The sequence below is a fragment of the Lepidochelys kempii genome, chromosome 2 (assembly GCF_965140265.1).
Source record: "Lepidochelys kempii isolate rLepKem1 chromosome 2, rLepKem1.hap2, whole genome shotgun sequence".
In the NCBI taxonomy this organism is placed as follows: domain Eukaryota; kingdom Metazoa; phylum Chordata; order Testudines; family Cheloniidae; genus Lepidochelys; species Lepidochelys kempii.
The window spans coordinates 4,477,565-4,498,863 of record NC_133257.1 but is presented as its reverse complement, the minus strand read 5'-3'; the positions used below and the strand labels follow the sequence as shown (position 1 = coordinate 4,498,863).

Sequence of the window (21,299 nt, the reverse complement as noted above, 5' to 3'; positions counted from 1 at the left end):
CTCTGACCTCCTCAATATCATCATCTCTGGCATTATCTGCACACTTCTTCATTTCCCATCGGCACAGCCTGGGAAGCTAATCCCTGGTTTAAGCTAAATCTCCACCCTCTTCACCGACGGAGAGGATATGGCCGTAAGCATTTCTCATCGCCGTGGTTACTTCTCTAGCCTATCCCTAATTTCCCACTCTCAATTTTCTCTCTCACACATTTAGCATCCGCATGTAAGCTGGGGCGAGAGGGGGAGGGTGTTTATTCTTTGTTGAGATATTGCCATTTGCTCTTAATTTCTGCCCATTTTTAAAAACTTTCAGAGGCTGCTCAGTTCTTCTGCTGACAGGATTTTTGTGCCTATTCAAGGCTCTCTCTCACTCACTCTCTAATCCTGTTCTTTATGGGTTTGTTTAACCGCACTGGCTGCCAGCATCCCTTTTAAATATTTCATTTGCCTTGGGCTTTTGCTCTCTTTTGGGTTGTTTTCAAGGGGGGAAAGAGGGAAATTAGATGTAGATTGATTTTTTTCCTGAGTTAATTTGGACAATAATCGATTCCAAAGATTTTCCTTCACCTCATCCTGCACTTCTGTGAAGTTGGGGGCTGTGGGCACGCTGCCGAAATGCCACTTTCAGATACAGTGAGAGAAGCATTTCAGTTCTGTTTACACTGTAATCAGCAGGCCTCAGGTGCACACCAACTTCTAGCTTGTTTATCATACCTTGGTTATTTCTGTTGATCAAGAGAGGGGAGAGGAAAAACCCTCCTAAAATGATGGGATGTTCCCCCAACCATGCGAGGCAACAGAACTGTATGTGATCGCCTGGGAACGTTTCCCCTTTAACTGATTCCACTCTAGTTATCCCAGTCAGCATCTGGACAGTTGAGATGTCCTTCCCCTCAGCAGCCTAGGCCTTTCAAATAAGCTTAGTGTATCATCTTTCACATGTCCTGAGCTCTCTTTTTAACATGTCAATCTCCCAGTGTTTTAAGTTATATTTAAAATTAAACCCCTCACCTTTGTATCACGTCATAGAATCATAGACTATTAGGGTTGGAAGAGACCTCAGGAGGTCATCTAGTCCAACCCCTTGCTCAAAGCAGGACCAACCCCCAACTAAATCATCCCAGCCAGTGCTTTGTCAAGCCAGGCCTTAAAAACCTCTAAGGATGGAGGTTCCACCACTTCCCTAGGGAACGCATTCCAGTGCTTCACCGCCCTCCTAGGGAAACAGTGTTTCCTAATATCCAACCTAGACCTCCCCCATGGCAACTTGAGACCGTTGCTCCTTGTTCCGTCATCTGCCACCACTGAGACCACCTGAGATCCATCCTCTTTGGAACCTCCTTTCAGGTAGTTGAAGGCTGCTATCAAATCCCCCTCATTCTTCTCTTCCGCAGACTAAATAACCCCAGTTCCCTCAGCCTCTCCTCATAAGTCATGTGCCCCAGCCCCCTAATCATTTTCGTTGCCCTCTGCTGGACTCTCTTCAATTTGTCCATATCCCTTCTGTAGTGGGGGGACCAAGTCAGATCCAAGTATAGTAACATTAATTTACACATCCACCCTCCATCTCTCCAAAACTCAACCCTCTCCCACCAAAAAATGCTACATACCAACCACTTGACTTAGCTGAGCTTTATTATAATTAGAAAGGCAGAATGATCCAGCAGTTAGGGCACTAGCTTTGGACTTGGCTGTGCCACTGTAAGGTCTACCGTGGAGCCGCTCTCCCATCGGCATAATTCAACCACCTCCAATGAGTGGCAGTAACTATGTCAGCAGGAGAGCATCTCCCGCTGACATAGCACTGTCCACACCGGGGTTTTTGTCGGTGAAACTTATGTCGTTTGGGGCTGTGTGTTTTTTCACACCCCCAACTGACAAAAGCGCCAGTGTAGACATAGCCTTAGTGTCTCTGTGCCTCAGTTCCCCGCCTGTACAATGAGAAGGGAACTTCACAACATCTCAGTGAGGTTGTGAAGATAAATATGTTATAGATTGCGAGCGGCTCAGCTATTACAGTGATGGGGCCACATAAATACTCGAGAGAGACAGCCAGATTATCCCTGTTCTTTATGACAGCGGTTACAGAATGAACACCTGCTGAGCACAGACAGAAATGGAGGAAAATGCACAACAGGTCCTCAAGCCCTGAATTGCTTAAGAGAAGTACATAAGATTAGCTGTCAAATACAACTGGGATAGGCACACAGGCCATTCTAGACTAGGATACTGGTCAATCTAGGTTTGTCATTTTACCTCCAGCAGGAACCAACAGCTGACACTTCCATAACAAAAGTGATGAAGACGTGAAACCAATGTTATTGGGACAAATATCTCTAGAAGCAGTTAACAGTCACTGCTGATCTACTTACCTCAGTATTAAGTTTAATTTGGTGAACCCAACAGATGCCTTTGAACTGGATGAGCCATTTACAGGCAGCAGTATCTTAGGTAGCTACAGGGTGCTCATCAGAGTAGTATCTCAGCAAGTCTGGTGTTTAGGAGACTGACAGGATCTCACCCGAGTTCAGGCAGTCTTCCCTTTGTCTGGTAAAGCAGCTGTGGGTAGGGCTGTCAAGCAGGCTATGGGAGGGTGGCAACGATAGTTCAGGCACATACTCCTGCAGGGTTTTGCTGTGTTTGGGAAGAGTTAAAATAGCCTCACAGAGTAGCAGAAAGAGTGTCTGGGGAGAAGCAGCAGCTGCAGGAACGCTGCTGGACTGGTGAGCTTTAATACAGTGGGGTGTTACGTCTCCGTAAGCTTCACCTTGCTTTTACCATCTCATAGCCCTGTTCAAGAACATACATATTTCTCATCCAGTCAGACTAAAGGACACAGTATCCGTGGCCTGCGTGGCTGCATTAGTTTGCTTCTCTCCCACTTTGATTTCTGGTTTTTACTGGCCCCTTGGTGGCTGGGACCCTTCATGAGCAAGCAGGAGACAAAAGCGAAGTGTAACGTGCCACACGATGGAGTTGGAGAGATGTAAATGCGGACATATGTTGCTCAGTTTGTCTCACCAGGAATTCACACACACAGACGTGCAAATGCTCAGCACAGAACACAGAGGCATTGTCATCACCTACCTGTTCTACTGTGGAGCTTGTGACTCAGGTCGCCACCCCTGACCGGGGAGCTGGAGGTTTTGGACAGTTTATTTGCTGACACCCTGTACATCACGCCTCCTATACAGCAAAAGCCTTTGTTCCTCCAACTCGGTTGCAGCTGCTGGGATTTGCCGCCTAGGGTTGACTGGCGCATTTGGTTTAATACCAGAGATCTGCAAAGACAATGAAATGCCACAAATGGGAGAAGAGGTGAGCTTTGCATCCATAAAGCTATCCAGTGAAGCTTCACTTTGCTTCAGATTTCATGGACAAACCTACAGCTGCAGGGAGTCTTCTGGGGATAGGATCCAGCCCCACCTATGGCCACTTGCTGTGCGAGCTGGATCCTTCCTGCTCATGCTCCGTACTACCATAATGATGGAGAGCTCTAAGTAACTAGAGAAATCAGGGGCTCTCTTCTCCTGCTGTTTCACAGCCCAAGCTGGAGGAAAATCATAGATTCCCCCACTCCTATTGTTTAACATCTATTGACTACTTCTTTTAAGGCCCTTCCGCTCCTCAGCTCAGGACACAGTACACCTTCATTCCCTCTTCCCTACAGGCCTGAGCAGCCCCGTCCTCCCCAAGGTGGAGTAGAAGGTTGGGGGAAGTGCTGCTGGGAGGAGAACTCTGGGTCTTGAAGCTGGCTGAGGGGGGCTAGGGGACATCAAATGGCTTCCCAGGGCACCTTGGATTTGGTTGACCCAGCCCTGCTCACTAGCCCTAAATATTGCTGACTGATACCGTGGACCTCCAACGCTGAACCCAAAGAACAGCTAAAACCTGGGCTGTATACATGGCTATTAGTGCATGACAGCATATAGCACAAGGAGGTTTCTGTGTGCCTTCTAAATATAGAGCCGACTTCACTGCTACCAAAATACATACATGTGGACACAGCCATCCCAGTGAAACTGGGCACAGGAGCACTCGGCTGCCCAGTAGTTTGGAACATCCTGTCCCTAGCCCTGGCTCATGGAAGATCCATAGCTGCCAAGGGCAGAAAAACCAAGCTCAATGGTTCATTTAAAGCCAGAATTTGGCTCTCTCTGAGGAGCCCCCTTTTCCCAGGTTGTCCCTGTTTTGCACCAATGCCGGAGAGGATGCCCTCTCTGCAGAATCTTCCCAAGAAAGGATGTCCTTCCTAGCCAGATGGAAGGTTGGGGCAGCCCAGACGGGGCTGGCAGCCCAAGACCCAACTGCAATCATAAGTAGCTAGCAACAGACGTAGGCCTGGAATTCCACAGTCAGGTGGGACAAACAGCATCCGGACTGTGCCCCACTACTGCAGCTGAACAGAGTCTGTCCAAACTTACTGGAGCCCTAAAGCTGTAGGAAAGTGATCCACAAACTGTGGCCCTTCAGTACCTCTTTAGGGCCTTACATGTGGTTCTTGTGGGAGGGATGAGAATGGAGTGATACCCCTTACTTCCCAGCAGTCAATGGGACAAAGGTGTAGCACAATCACATGGCCCTGGTGCTTTTAGGACACTGGAGTATGATTAATCTAAGGCCTGTTGACAGCTGCATGAGATGAACAGCAGCTGATAAAGGCTGTAAACTAACACCTTAGTACCAACTCTACCCTCCACGTGCTCATTCACTGCAGGAAACCCTTCCAGCTGACAGACTGACTTTTCCTATGTAATGGCAGCTTGCATTCAATCTGTGTAAAGCCGTGTGCCTCATTTTTGTACATATCTGTTATGCATACAGAGCTGTTGTGGCCAAATCAAATCCACTCAAATATCAAGTCCTCTTAACCATTTACCACTAATCCAAACAGTAATTTGTTTATGCAAATTACAGCTCTAATTTTGTATTAGTAAAATTTATGCTCATAATGCTATTAACAGAACGTACATAAACCACGCATTACTGAAGAATATCTGTAAATTAAGGCCTGGCATCCCATCAGCAGAACGCAAACCCTGGGAGCACTACCTTTAAATGAAGATGTGCAAAGAAAGAGAGAATTGTAAAATGTAATAGTTACATTTATTAGTGCTTAGTTTGACAGTCTATTCATTTAATATGGCTGTTGCCATTGGCTACCAACCGTACATATCTGCTTGCAAGTTTCCACAGATGCAGGGCAGGAGAAACCTTAGAATGAATGGTTATGCTGCGGTATTCTGCAATCGGATTCTTTGGCAAGCCCTTCAATGTGCCTTTGGGATTTGCGCACCTTATTAAAGGTCTAAAAATCTGTGTTTATAGCAAGGGGACTGACATGAAATGGAGAAAGAAACTTCCCTGTCATTCTTGTACAGTGAAGTTAGCATTTCTAATGGAGCTACAAACAGCACAAGCCCAGTGGTGGGATCTCTGACTGAACAGACAGATGTGCGTGGATCGGATCGCAATGCAGAATGAAAGAGTTGCACCTGATTTCCTCCTGCATTCTCTCCACGGAGCCTCTCACCTCTGCTGTCCTAATGTGCAAATCTGTGACGTAGTGAGGACAGCGGCCCAGTGGTCAGAGCAGTAGCCTGAGAGTTGGGAAAGCTGGGTTCAAGACCCTGCTCTACCACAGACGTGCTGTGTGACCTTGGACAAGTCACAATCATTTTTTGCCTCAGTTCCCTGTGTGTAAAATGGGGATAAATGCGCTTCCCCACCCTACAGTGGTGTTGTGAAGATAGATGCAGTAAGATGATGAGGCACTCCATTACTATGGTAAAGGGGGCGATTTACGTACCCCCTATAATAAGCCTGACTATACTACGTCACGGCCTAGTGACCAGCCTGCAGATGGGAAACAACCCCTATCTTCTGCATTTCAGAGGTTTGTCAGCTTGGTTCCTACCAGTTTTCTTGGCTCATCCAAACCAAAAATCACGGTGAAAGTAGTTTTCTCTCTAGAGAGATCTAGTTCCACTGGTCTGTGGGGAACAGGATTCTTTAGAGATCAGAGGTGCTTGGTGTGCATAATGTTTGGTTCTTAGGAAACCTCTCTGACATCACAAGGAGATCCACGCAGAGCCTTAAATTCACAAGGCCTGGCAGGAGTGAACCTCATCTCTGAGCTACACTACACTGCAACGTGTGCTAGGTAGCACTCTCCTGGTGGGCCATTTGGAAGCGTCAGCCAGTGCAGGATGGACCTACCCTCCTTTTAGGCAGGGGAGACAGGACACAGCATATTAATCGCATGTTAATCCCATGCGCTTCCTGGTGTAATTCAAGACCTTGATCAGCCTCTAAAAGGCACATAGTGCCTGTCTCAGGCACCACCTCTCCTCCCCCTGAATCCCATCATTGCAGGGGTAAATAGCCAAGGCTTTGTTGGTTGGTTCCCAGAGTGGAATTCCAAGGACCTGCGGTAAAGGCCTCCCAGTGGCGGGGTTTCAGCTGTCGAATTCACTCACAGCACAGACATATCAGAGCCAGAGATTGATCTTCAAGGCGCATCTATTTGTGTGGGCCCTAGCAAAATTATGAGTATTAGCATCCCCTGGAAATTAGTCTCCCGGCTGGTTAGCTCCTTGGTCTGGTCTAAGGTAACTGAACTAGATGCTGTGAGAGGATGCACTGAGTTCTAGTGTACATACATTAAGAATGGACCCTGATACCTTAGCGGTGGACACCTTATTACGTTAACACAAATAGTACAATAGGCTAAACACACAATAAAAAGTTTCCATAATCATAAAGCATTATCAACACTCCCTGGGCAAGAGAGACCATCTGAACTACACCCCTCCACTATCCTTCACTCTAACAGCTCCATATTTTAACCTGGAGAGACGCATTGTCAAGTGGGTCTACATGCTAGTCATTCTTACGTTCCCATTTTGCGTTAGTCTTGAGCTGTGGACCACAGCCTCTGACAGATTTGTATTCATTTATAGACTGCAGGGGCTCAGAATAAAAAAAAACACACACATTTTGAGTCATGGCATCTCCATTACATCTCCACTTTCGCTGCCTACTTTCCACATCCAGGAAATATTAAAGATAACCATGTTGCACAAAATGAAATGAGTTCAGAGCCAGATACTATTTGTACAGCATTTGAAGCTTGTGTACTAACTTCCTCACTGCAAAACCACAGGTTCTTTGAAGTCACACACCTTCTGCATGGGGCACTGGAAACTCAAAGTTAAAGTGAGTTTGAATTTACAGGGGAAGGGTGATTTGGGGGCTAAAGGATTGAAAGGGGTATGTAGGGTCTGTTCCTGTTCCTGCCCCAAACTATGTGACCCTGCAGACATCATTTAAACTCTGTGCCTCAGTTTCCCTCATCTGTACCAACAAGAAGGCTGAGTGGCTAAATGTTGTAATGCTTGTAAAGCGCTTTGAGATCCTTCTATGAAAAGCACAACAGATGCTCAAAGCATCTCTCATGTACCTATAAAAACACACACCTTCAAAGAGCACAAGCCTCTTTCAGAGCTACACAATGGCTTGCATAGACAGGCCTGTACTTAACATGTCAATTACTCTGTTGTACTTTGAGGGCTCTTTGCTTCTATTTGCATTAGATTGCAGGGTTTTACTAGGAAGATCCTTAATACAGACACCTGCATTCAGTATTGTTCTAAATACAGAGACTCCGTAAACCCTTCTTTGGAAAGCATGCCTGGAGAAGGCCTCATTAAAGCTATCCACCCTAAGGTGGTTGGTGCAGTTAGTTTCCTTTAAATAAAGTATGTTAGGTAAAAGGTAAATGCTGCATAGTTTCACTAGCCGTGACAGTTGTAATATGCTACAGCTGTGATTAAAACTAACCATTACAGACGAACAGCTTTTTAACAGAACTTGGCGTTACTTCCACCTGAACTAAAACCAAACTCAAGTGTAAAAACTAATCAAACATAGGACCCTTCAAGTGAGCAAATATTGTTTGAAAGTACTTAAGCTGCTTTCCCACAACTTAATTGGAAGTCAGGTACAATAGCAAAGATCCTAACAAGAAAATTCCACCCAAGAGATCTGCCTACAAGAAACTAAGAACTACACATACTTGACACTATAAAAGGAATTAAGTGACTGTATGTCGTTAGAAACAGAGTATTTGCTTGCTCAGAGAGACAGGGATGTATCCATAATCCCTATATACAAGCAGCATGGTGGGAATGGTTAGTGATATGGGATTTATTTACTTCAATTTCTACATATAAAACATCGAAGAATGCCTATAAAACATCAAAAAGAAAAGGAGGACTTGTGGCACCTTAGAGACTAACCAATTTATTAGAGCATAAGCTTTCGTGAGCTACAGCTCACTTCTTCAGATGCAAAGAAGTGAGCTGTAGCTCACGAAAGCTTATGCTCTAATAAATTGGTTAGTCTCTAAGGTGCCACAAGTCCTCCTTTTCTTTTTGCGAATACAGACTAACACGGCTGTTACTCTGAAACCTATAAAACATCACTGATCGAGACACAAGGCCTGGCTATTACAAAATTACTCCAATACAGGAACTTCCAATATTTTATTTTAGTCTCTGGTAGGAGAAAAAACCCCACATGCTCATTTAAATTTCCATCTCCGGCTTGCCAGCAGAGATGCACGGAATTCAGTGAAGCTGATGCAGTGCTCAGGGCATACAGACGCTGCTGTGTTAATATCTTACATCTATCATGTTGCAAAGCACACTAAGAGAAGCTTGCTTAAAGGAACGCTTATTTTTCTCCCCCTGTGTTAGCAGCAAATTGTGTGTATGCAAACTGCTGAAGTGAAAGCTGTCCCTGTCAAGACACTAGGTAATTCTCACTGAAAAAAATGTACATAAGCCAAGCCACTTCCTGCGAGTTGGAACTGAATGCTGAAAGCGTATTAATCTCAGTGGCCTCCGTCTTTCTTTTCTGACAAGTAACTTAGTTAATTTAGCAGATCAGCGATCACTGAACTGTGTTGTACACTGCTTGGTGTCTGAAAAACTAACATCCACTTACACACAGTACAAAATGGGTGAGTCAGAGAGAACTACAGGGGAACAGAGTCCTGGCTACACTGGGAGTAAAATCCTTTTACCCCCAAAACATTCATTCAAGTCAGGAAAAAAAGAAGTGTTTATACCTCATCTGTATTTGGAAGATAAACATCCTAAACACAAAGCCAAGAGCTGCAGCACTTCCGTCTGCATGGTAATGTGCACACAGCGATCCGTTTGTGTTTAAAGCACTTTTAGCCCATCAGTTCAATTCTCTAGAATAAATGCAGCCTCAGTGACAAGAGCATGATTTCGGTCCCCTACTTGGCCCTATTCACACAGGCTGGCTAAGCTCCGTTTAAGTGGAGCTCATTTAAAACTGGGTTAAGTGACAGTTTTAGGGCCTTTGCAGACCGAAGGGCTTGCGCTCAATGCAGTTCAAACCATGATATTAACAACGAGTCCAAGCCCAGTTGCTGCTCCCAGAGTTCCAGCAGCTTCCCTGAATATTCTGGACAATGATTTTCTCTTTATCACAGAGTTACAAGCTATTAAATGTTTACAAACTACTATGGTCCCTGTTCAAGAGACACCATTTGCCCAATAGTTACCACTCCATGAAAAACAGCACAGGTTTCCCTTGTATCTGAGCAGAGAATAAACTGTACAGTACCTGCTGGCAAATACTAACTCTTTCATAACAACCACTGCAGTTTATAAATATTTAATTCTTTATAAAGAGAAAGCAGTAGTCAGCACCCAGAACATCCGAGGGAACCAGGCTAGCATCTTGGGAGCAACAACCCTACTTAAATGCTATGGATAGTGTCACAGTTTGGAGAGTTCCTCAGTCTGGTTTGCCTTTCTTAACTAGCAGGCAGAGGTTGGAATGTAAGCTTCGGAACCACTGACAGGCCATCTAAGGTGTCTTCCCCCAGTTGGAGATGTTCCACCACAATGACATCTGGAGGGCTTCTGAAGAGAACACCAGGCCAAAGACAATCACACATCACATGAGACATCCCAGAACAGGATAACAGCACTGTTCCTCGTTCTGCCTTCAGAACCACTAGCTAGATTGCTGGAATCTTGGGAAAAAATTGAACAAATTTGAAAGGATGAAGGCTCGGTATGTTTAAGGAGAACTACACAGGCAGACCATGAGCTTGCATTGTTCCCCTTGTGGGACTGAGGCCTAAGTGTGGGGCCCATTCAAATTCAGCTAGGAGAAAATCTCTGGGACTGGTAGCTGGGCATGTCTGATTCTGCTGGGGTTGAGAGATCCTGGAATTGACTAAACTTCATAGCCAATGGACCAAATAATATTTCAAAGTGGTACAGGAATCTTTATCTTTCTTCTTAGATTAGAGACTCAGAGCTACACTTAGAGTGGGGTGGGAGTGGCACAGTAACAGATAGGCCAGACAGAGAGGCCTTTATACTGCAATCTTAGCTCCTCCATTTCGGAATATAACATGGTCCTCCCAAGTGCCTAGCAGTGAAATCTCAGCAGCACTCCGAACACACAAACACACACACGTACATGCTGTGTTTGCATACCCACAGATTGTGCTACCAACGTGGGTGACACACATCTGAAGACTGTGGGGACAACATACACACAGTCAAAGTCTAACCTGAGGGCATGACAGTGTTGTTGGTGCAGGGAAGCTTTGTGCCACAGCGGTGACTGATGGAATTATCTCTGCCTTTGTTCCCATTCTCTCTGTGCCAGGAAGACTCTGAATAGTGACTTCTCTGAACACAGCTTCCACCTCTTCCCTATGCCCACAGCCCCAGGACCCTAGGAAGACCGGGTCACCTACCAGCTAGGGCTTACGACCTGAAAAATGTTTATTTCTAGAAAAGTCAAAGTTAATGGGGGGAAAAACTCCTAAATGGAGTTGTAATCTGCTCCAATAACCTTTAGAGCTGTTTCCCCCGCTGGAGACAGAAAGACTGAGGGAAAGGCGCCAGGAAGTTACATTACTGCTTCAGCAGTTTTATTATCAGTCTTCACCCTGCTTGCAAAAGATACAGTCCAGACTGGTGCAGGGAATGCTACAGAATACCTACTGTACATGGAGATGGGGGTGGGAGAGCAGAAGACTGAATACATTCTCTGCCTGAATTCACCTTACTGTACATAGAGTACTAGGCATGGGAACCCTGATAACCTACGGTTACACTAAAGATGTCAGGAGTTATTTTTAATTTCTGCATTTCACGCTGCACAAGGAGGTTAATTCCTTTGCCTTTCACCTTCAGGAATCCTAGGTTTCCATTTGGCTTGGGGTACCAGTCAAATGAGTCTGGAGGATTCAATCTAGTCTCTAGTGGACACATGTCTGCAACAGAATTTTACACCATCAGGTCTTTTCTTAAGCAGAGGGCTGTCCAAGATCACAGGTTCATCTGCAAGGAGGCCTGAATCTCGCTGTGAGAGATTGGAATGGGAAGCTCAGACACTGCCTACCTATGCTCAGCTCTGGCCCCAACTATCTTATTCTCAGGTGGCATAAGATATCCAGAAATTGACTGGAAAAGATCCATTATGCACCATGCACCAGAGACGAGAGAGAATAATTATGTGAATTTGCTGAGCACATATAAGTCATTCCCATATAGAAGGAAGAGGGTGTTGCCTAGAACTTAATTGTCCCAATCATGCCTTTATAAAAGCCGTCTTCCCTTCCTAAAGTAGGCTCTACAGATTTAAACTGGATTCATTGGTCTTCCAAATGGGTATCTAGCTCTGGCAGTAATATTCAGCTTGTCTCTCATCCACCTGCTTAAAGTGACATTTGCTGCACCGGCTAAAAGTCTGAGCAAAAGGCAAAGACAGGGGCAGCACGGGGTGAGCGGGGGCGTGAAGGAAGGAGGACACATCTAAAGAAGCGCAGGGTGCCTCTAAAAACAGCGTGTAGCTTTTAATTCGCAGCAGTGTCACAGCACTCTACTCAATTGTTACCCTAATGGAAAGAATGGCCTTTGGAAACTAACTGTATTGAGAAGAGAGGATAAAATTAATGAGATAATAGCTGGGCCAAGGACCTGAAGAATACACCGGCCCTCAACATGAGGGGCTCGTAATTCCTTTTCTACAACACAAGCCCTCAGATCTAAAGACTTTTCCCATCCGTCCAGCAGGCCTTCTCCGGCAGGAAATTTCATTAACGCTGGAAAATAGGAAAGGTATTAAGCGTGGATAATGAAGGCCAGAGAAGGAACAGTGCCTTAAGATAGTCTTCTTTCTAGCCTTTGTAATGGGAGGCATGAACTTTCCCTTCAAATCCATTTCTAATCCATTTGAAATACTACAGCAAATTATCTTCCCTTCAGCCCGAAAGCGGCCAGCCAATTTACTCCGAATAGAAGTGACAATGCAACAGAATTTATCGCCATAACCTTGACTACACAAGGTTGAGGGTTGCCTTTCCCCCACTCCTGTTTGGGGGAGGATGGCGGGGGGGGAGAGAAATACAATTTTAAATGAAAAAAGGTGGTAGAGGAACACTACAAAAATATATGTTTAAAAACAGTGTAGCAGCTGTCAAAGATCAGCTGCCAATAGCTGTGAGAGGTTCAAAAGCAGAATCCCATACTCTGTGTTAACAATAGTCAGAGCCCAAGCCTTGCTCTAGGAAAAGATTTGATTCCTTGAGAGTTAGGCAATGATTGTGTCTGGGTTTTCCCCATTAAATCCACTGACTACTCAACAGTAATAACTTCACTAGCGACCTGAGATTTTACTCTGTCCGATCATAAATCACACACTTGGCCAAGTTTCATTTTCTTTCTTCCATTTTCTCTACTTAAAACACTTAAGAGTCTGTGTTTTTCCTCTTGTTTTCTGTAAGATTGAATTCTTGCAAATATACTTTCTCTGCCAACAGACCAGAAAAATCCAGGTGTCAGTCCGGGCTAGCAGGAAAGCAAAGGACTCAGCAAGACAATGCAGCATTAAGCAGCACTAAAGTCTGGTCAGCTAATCAGATTGCTTGGCTCAATGAACCGTCCAAACTATTTACTCGCAAACAAAACAAACTTGGTTGAAAAGAGCTAAGGCTGGACCCAAAAAATAATGTTAAACTTTCTTTACAAAAATCCTCCTCCTTAAAAAACGTTTCCAAATATCTGATCAGACGAGGGATATGGCCTTTTCCTCACAGCCATACTCCGCTGCCCACCACTACTACTTTTTTTTTGTAAAACAGTTCTTCGTTTGGGAAATTCCTAGGTTTTTTCAACGAACATCACCAATTAAATTAGGTTGGTGTGTAAGTTGCATATGAAAGGAATCTTGCTCCAACAAACCTTACAAGGTCCATTCAGAGCAGAGCTTCCCTGCCACAGACACCTCCCCGTAAGGCCCTCCCATCTATGCTCTATATACAATCCCACAATTGAGGAAGAAGGCTGTGCTGGTTAACAAAATGATCTGGTTTATAGTGGGAGTGAAGGCAGCTATTAAAAAAATAAATCAATAAAAACAACAAATGGAAGTTAGGGGAAGCTGATATATCAGAATACAAGTCAGACGCTAGGAATTGTAGGAAGTTGATAAGGGAAGCCAAGGAACCCAAGGAGAACTCTATGGCCAGCAGAGTTAAGGATAATAAAAAGGAATTTTTAAAAACATATTAGGAACAAAAAGAATCCTGACAACAGTACTGGCCCATTACTAGATGGAAATGGTAGAATTATCAATAATAACGCAGAAAAGGTAGACGTGTTCAATAAATATTTTTGTTCTGTATCTGAGGAAAAAAAACAGATGATATGGTCTCACTATATGGTGATGACAGCTCTTCCCATTCTACTAGTATCTCAGAAGAACGTTAAACAGAATTACTAAAGTCAGACATTTTAAAATCAGCATGTTGAGATAGCCAGCTTTTTTAAAACTCTTGGATGCAAGCTGAGGATCTCACTGGACCATTAATGTTGATTTTCAATAGGTCTTGGAGCACTGCAGCAGTTCTAGAAGACTGGAAAAAAGCTAATGATGTGCCAATTTTTAAAAAGCGTAAATGGGATGACCCAGGCAATTATAGGCCTGTCAGCCTGACATCCATCCCAGGCAAGATAATGGAACGGTTGATACAGGACTTGATTAATAAAGAATTAAAGGAGAGTAATGTTCCTAATGTACATCAACATGGGTTTATGGAAAATAGATCCTATCAAACTAACTTGATATCTTTTTTTGATGAGATGAGATTAAAAGTTTGGTTGGTAAAGGTAACAGTATTGATGTAACGTACTTAGACTTCTGTAAGACATTTGACCTGGTACCACACAACATTTTGATTAAAAAAACTAGAATGATATAAAATGATACAGCACACATTAAATGGATTCAAAACTGGCTAAGTGATAGGTCTCAAAAACGTAATTGTAAATGGGGAATCATCATCAAGCTGGTGTGTTTTCACAGGAATTGATTCTTGGTCCTATGCTATTTAACATTTTTACGAGTGACCAGGTAGAAAACATAAAATCATCACTGATAAGGTTTGCAGATGACACCAAGGCGGAGAGTGATAAATAATGAAGAAGGACAAGTCACTGATTCAGAGATCTGGATCGCTTGGCAAACTGGGTGCAAGCAAAAAATACGCATTTTAATATGGCTAAATGTACACGTATACATCTAGGAACAAAGAATGTAGGCCATACTTACAGGATAAAGGACTCTATCCTGGGAAGCAGTGACTCTGAAAAAGATTTGGAGGTCATGGTGGATAATGAGCTGAACATGAGCTCCCAGTGTGACACTGTAGCCAAAAGAGCTAAGGCATAAACAGAGGAATCTCAAGTAAGAGCAGAGAGGTTATTTCACTTCTGAATTTGGCACTGGTGTGACTGCTGATATAATATTTTGTTCAGTTCTGGTGCCCACAATTCAAAAAGGATGCTGATAAACTGGAGAGGGTTCAGAGAAGAGCCATGAGGAAGATTAAAGGATTAGAAAACCTGCCTTATAGTGATAGACTTAAGGAGCTCAATCTATTTAGCTTCACAAAGAGACAATTAAGGGGTGACTTGATCATAGTCTGCTAGTATTTACATGGGAAACAAATACTTAATAATGGGTTCTTCAGGCTAGCAAAGAAAGGTCTAACATGATCCATTGGCTGGAAGTTGAAGCTAGAGAAATTCAGATGGAAAATAAGGTGCAAGTAATGAACCACTGGAACAATTTACCAAGGGTTGTGGTAGATCCTCCATCCCTGGCAATTTTTAAGTCAAGCATGGATATTTTCTGAAAGATCTGCTTTAGGAATTATTTGGGGCAGTGCTATGGTTGGTGTTATTCAGGAGGTGTGATTAAGTCACGACAATGGTCCCTTCTGGCCTTAGAATCTATGAATTTCCTCCCCAACCAACCAACCAACACTGAATTCAGCTCTTCCTCTAGCCCTCTACTGCTTCAGGCTGCATGTACACAAAGGCCTCATGACAGAACCAGAAGCTGACATTCACTCTCTGTATGACTCTTATGGGTCCCCTCTTAGGGTACGGAGGAGTACAAGCACCAAGGAGGTTTCAGAGTAACAGCCGTGTTCGTCTGTATTCGCAAAAAGAAAAGGAGTACTTGTGGCACCTTAAAGACTAACCAATTTATTTGAGCATAAGCTTTCATGAGCTACAGCTCACTTCATCGGATGCATACTGTGGAAAATACAGAAGATGTTTTTATACACACAAACCATGAAAAAATGGGTGTTTACCACTACAAAAGGTTTTCTCTCCCCCCACCCCACTCTCCTGCTGGTAATAGCTTATCTAAAGTGATCACTCTCCTTACAATGTGTATGATAATCAAGGTGGGCCATTTCCAGCACAAATCCAGGGTTTAACAAGAACATCTGAGGAACAGGGGAGGGGAGGGGGGTAGGAAAAAACAAGGGGAAATAGGTTACCTTGCATAATGACTTTGCCACTCCCAGTCTCTATTCAAGCCTTAGTTAATTGTATCCAATTTGCAAATGAATTCCAATTCAACAGTCTCTTGCTAGAGTCTGGTTTTGAAGTTTTTCTGTTGTAATATCGTAACTTTCATGTCTGTAATCGTGTGACCAGAAAGATCGAAGTGTTCTCCGAGTGGTTTATGAATGTTATAATTCTTGACATCTGATTTGTGTCCATTTATTCTTTTACGTAGAGACTGTCCAGTTTGACCAATGTACATGGCAGAGGGGCATTGCTGGCACATGATGGCATATATCACATTGGTAGATGTGCAGGTGAGCGAGCCTCTGATAGTGTGGCTGATGTTATTAGGCCCTGTGATGGTGTCCCCTGAATAGATATGTGGGCACAGTTGGCAACGGGCTTTGTTGCAAGGATAGGTTCCTGGGTTAGTGGTTCTGTTGTGTGGTATGTGGTTGCTGGTGAGTATTTGCTTCAGGTTGGGGGGCTGTCTGTAGGCAAGGACTGGCCTGTCTCCCAAGATTTGTGAGAGTATTGGGTCATCCTTCAGGATAGGTTGTAGATCCTTAATAATGTGTTGGAGGGGTTTTAGTTGGGGGCTGAAGGTGACGGCTAGTGGCGTTCTGTTATTTTCTTTGTTAGGCCTGTCCTGTAGTAGGTGACTTCTGGGAACTCTTCTGGCTCTATCAATCTGTTTCTTCACTTCCGCAGGTGGGTACTGTAGTTGTAAGAATGCTTGATAGAGATCTTGTAGGTGTTTGTCTCTGTCTGAGGGGTTGGAGCAAATGCAGTTGTATCATACAGCTTGGCTGTAGACAATGGATCATGTGGTGTGGTCTGGGTGAAAGCCGGAGGCATGTAGGTAGGAATAGCAGTCAGTAGGTTTCCGGTATAGGATGGTGTTTATGTGACCATCGTTTATTAGCACTGTAGTGTCCAGGAAGTGGATCTCTTGTGTGGACTGGACCAGGCTGAGGTTGATAGTGGGATGGAAATTGTTGAAGTCATGGTGGAATTCCTCAAGGGCTTCTTTTCCATGGGTCCAGATGATGAAGATGTCATCAGTATAGTGCAAGTAGAGTAGGGGCGTTAGGGGACGAGAGCTGAGGAAGCGTTGTTCTAAGTCAGCCATAAAAATGTTGGCATACTGTGGGGCCAAGCGGGTACCCATAGCAGTGCCGCTGATCTGAAGGTATACATTGTTCCCAAATGTAAAATAGTTATGGGTAAGGACAAAGTCACAAAGTTCAGCCACCAGGTTAGCCGTGACATTATCGGGGATAGCGTTCTTGATGGCTTGTAGTCCATCTTTGTGTGGAATGTTGGTGTAGAGGGCTTCTACATCCATAGTGGCCAGGATGGTGTTATCAGGAAGATCACCGATGGATTGTAGTTTCCTCAGGAAGTCAGTGGCGTCTTGAAGGTAGCTGGGAGTGCTGGTAGTGTAGGGCCTGAGGAGGGAGTCTACATAGCCAGACAATCCTGCTGTCAGGGTGCCAATGCCTGAGATGATGGGGCGCCCAGGATTTCCAGGTTTATGGATCTTGGGTAGTAGACAGAATATCCCAGGTCGGGGTTCCAGTGGTGTGTCTGTGCGGATTTGATCTTGTGCTTTTTCAGGGAGTTTCTTGAGCAAATGCTGTAGTTTCTTTTGGTAACTCTCAGTGGGATCATAGGGTAATGGCTTATAGAAAGTGGTGTCGGAGAGCTGCCGAGCAGCCTCTTGTTCATATTCCAAACTATTCATGATGACAACAGCACCTCCTTTGTCAGCCTTTTTGATTATGATGTCAGAGTTGTTTCTGAGGCTGTGGATGGCGTTGTGTTCTGCACAGCTGAAGTTGTGGGGCAAGTGATGCTGCTTTTTCACAATTTCAGCCTGTGCACGTCGGCAGAAGCACTCTATGTAGAAGTCCAGTCTGCTGTCTCGACCTTCAGGAGGAGTCCACCTAGAATCCTCCTTTTTGTAGTGTTGGTCGGGAGGTCTCTGTGGATTAGTATGTTGTTCAGAGGTGTGCTGGAAATATTCCTTGAGTCGGAGGAAGGTGAATTATTTAGGGATGGTCCTTTGACTATAACTAGGGGTACTGTATTAAATTAAGATGGGGAAATCAGAACAAACAACAGGAAAAACTTCCTCAGAGTGAGAGTGATCAGACTGTGCAACAGTCTCCCAAGGGAAGGGGTGAAAGCTGCAGTGTGTTCGAGGCACCCAAAACTAGAGCGGAAAATGCACCTAGAGCTGTACAGTCGAGAACAAACCTGCTGCAGACCCTGGAGATGGGCTAGCTGATACCTAGCTAGTTTCCTTTCACCTCTCACATCTACAAGCATGGTAAGGCAACTGGTGTGAAGCAGTAGAGGATTCCCAGACAGGGCTTGGTCTCCACGAGGGACCTTGCAGAGAGAACGCTGTAGGCCTGCAATGCCAAGTTCCCTGTGCAGGGAGGAGAGGGAAGTCTGAAAGCAGGAGAGGAGAAGATTTCAGTGACTGGGGAGCACAGTAAAGAGATGGAGAGATGGCGGCTTAGAGAGGAAGAATGCTTCTAGGCTCTGAGAACAAGAGGTTTTGGGGCAGGGACACTGACGTTTTGGTGGGGACCCCCGACTAGCAGCCCTCAGTGTTTGGGAGATCTAGGCTTTATTTTTGCCATAAAACACCTGTGATCTCAGTGGGCACCCTTACTGGCAGTGCCAGTATGGAGGCCAAGGACTGAACGGGCCACACTTCCCAAACTCCCTTCTCACCCTTACGGTTGGTTTCCCCCAACAGAGGCTACTGAAGCAGCATGTGGGGAGCCAGCACCACTGCTGCCCAGGTTGATTCCACTCTGGGGGGGTTCGCCTTCATGGCTGTCAATCTGGCACCTGTCCCCAGCACACAATTCCTTTTGGAAAAGAGAAGAGCAGAGCTCCTGGGGAGGGTAGTCCCTAAAAGCCCTCCCATAGGAGCGCTGGCTGCTTTCTTGTTAACCACACGTAGCCTCACAGGGATTGGAAAGGGAGCTCTTTTTAGAGCGTAAATGGCTCAGAAGGCTCACAGCCCCTCACCAAATCCCCTTGGCTGCTGCATAACAGGGTAAGTCTATTCAGCAGCTGTCTGTGGAGCAAACCAGCATTTCAACAGGAAGTTTTCCCTCGATGGCCATTTGACTAACGACTGGTTTTTTTCCTGAAGACTCCGCAACAGACGCTTTACTCACCCACATTACCAAAGCAGACTTGTACCCTTTTCTGTAAGGCCCTCAGCTTCAAGCCTCTTTCTGGCAGAGACTAGAAAAGTAGGTCCCCCATTTCAATGGCATCTATTCCAAGCATCACCTTTAAGGCACATACAATCCCCAGCTGCTAGCAGTAGAGGGGTTTAACACTAACAGGGAACTCCAGCTGCAAGAGCAGAACCACTGGGATCAATTGTAAATAATACAAATTGCCTTTGAAGCATCTAATATTTTTTTTCATATTTTTAAAACCTTTCATAGATTTCCTGTGTTCTCCTTGCCAATACTTATTATTGAAGCTATCTAAAGAGTTTTCTTCTTCGCAGCTCAACCTATTACTTAATCTTGCAATCAAAACTATCGTGGTCATTTTTATAGCTGACTGCTATATAACAAACACTTCATTATACCTGCAATGCAGATTTGGGGAGGAGTGGGTTGGGCAGCAGGATGGTGGTTCCACATTATCCACATGAAATATGACATCTCCTTTTCCTACATGCTGGAGAAGTTCTCTTCTCAACCAGGTAAAACTGAAAACAGCCAGGTAATAAAATAATGCTCCCCATATTGATTGGGTACATGTCACCTCAGGACGGGATGCAGAGATAAAGTTTCTTGACACCTTAAATGACTGCTTCTTGGAGCAGCTAGCCCTGGAACCCACAAGAGGAGAAGCAATTCTTGATTTAGTCATAAGCGCAGCACAGGATCTGGTCCAAGAGGTGAATATAGCTGGACTGCTTGGTAATAGTGACCATAATACAATTACATTTAACATCCCTTTGGCGGGGAAAACACCACAGCAGCCCAACACTGTCGCATTTAATTTCAGAAAGGGAGACTACACACAAATGAAGAAGTTAGGTAAAGAGAAATTAAAAGGTACACCAGTGTAATCCTGTGCAAGCTGCATGGAAACTTTTTAAATACACCATAATAGAGGCTCAACTTAAATATATACCCCAAATTAAAAAGCATAGTAAGAGAACCACAAAAGTGCCACCATGGCTAAACAAAACAAAAGAAGCAGTGAGAGGCAAAAAGGCATCCTTTAAAAAGTGGAAGTTAAATCCTACTGAGGAAAATAAAAAGAAGCATAAATTCTGGCAAATGAAGTGTAAAAATATAATTAGGAAGGCCAAAAAAAGAATTTGAAGCACATTTAGCCAAAGACCCAAAAAGTAATAGCAAAAAATTTTTTAAGTACATCAGAAATAGGAAGCCTGCTAAACAACCAGTGGGGCCACTGGATGATCGAGATTCTAGGACGGTAAGGCCATTGCGGAGAAACTAAATGAATTCTTTGCATCGGTCTTCATGGCTGAGGATATGAGGGAAATTCTCAAACCTGAGCCATTCTTTTTAGGTGACAAATCTGAGGAACTGTCCCAGATTGAGGTGTCATTAGAGAAGGTTTTAGAACAAATTGATAAACTAAACAGTAATAAGTCACTAAGAGCAGATGGTATTCATCCAAGAGTTCTGAAGGAACTCAAATGTGAAATTAGCTATCCTCCAGTTAGTAGTTCTGCAATGTGATGCCAATTTTTAAAAAGGGCTCCAGAGGTGATCCCGGCAATTACAGGCCGGTAAGTCTGATTTCAGTACCGGGCAAACTGGTTGAAACTAAAGAACAAAATTGTCAGACATACAGATGAACATAATTTGTTGGGGAAGAGTCAACATGGATTTCGTAAAGGGAAATCATGCCTCACCAATCTACTAGATTTCTTTGAGGGGGTCAACAAGCATGTGGACAAGGGGAATCCAGTGGATACAGTGTATTTAGATTTTCAGAAAGCCTTTGACAAGGTCCCTCACCAAAGGCTCTTAAGCAAAGTAAGCAGTCATGGGATAAGAGGGAAGGTTCTCTCATGGATTGGTAACTGGTTAAAAGATAGGAAACAAAGGGAAGGAATAAAAGGTTAGTTTTCACAACGGAAAGCGGTAAATAGTGGTGTCCCCCAGGGGTCTGTATCAAGACCAGTCCTATTCAACATATTCATAAATGATCTGAGAAAAGGGGTAAACAGTGAGGTAGCAAAATTTGCAGATGATACCAAACTACTCAAGATAGTTAAGTCCCAGGAAGACTGCAAAGAGCTACAAAACGATCTCACAAAACTGGGTGACTGGGCAACAAAATGGC

The 21,299-nt window shown here is 44.3% G+C and overlaps 1 protein-coding gene across 2 annotated transcripts in view; it reads right to left on the bottom strand.

Moving 5' to 3' along the window:
• Window positions 1-21,299, bottom strand: part of ZC3H3 (zinc finger CCCH-type containing 3) — a 348,388-nt gene that overhangs the window by 139,778 nt on the left and 187,311 nt on the right. For both annotated transcript variants that reach the window (XM_073329956.1, XM_073329955.1), the window contains exon 5: window positions 3,088-3,281. In XM_073329956.1, coding sequence (XP_073186057.1) covers window positions 3,088-3,281 — 194 coding nt within the window. The remainder of the gene's footprint in view (window positions 1-3,087; window positions 3,282-21,299) is intronic.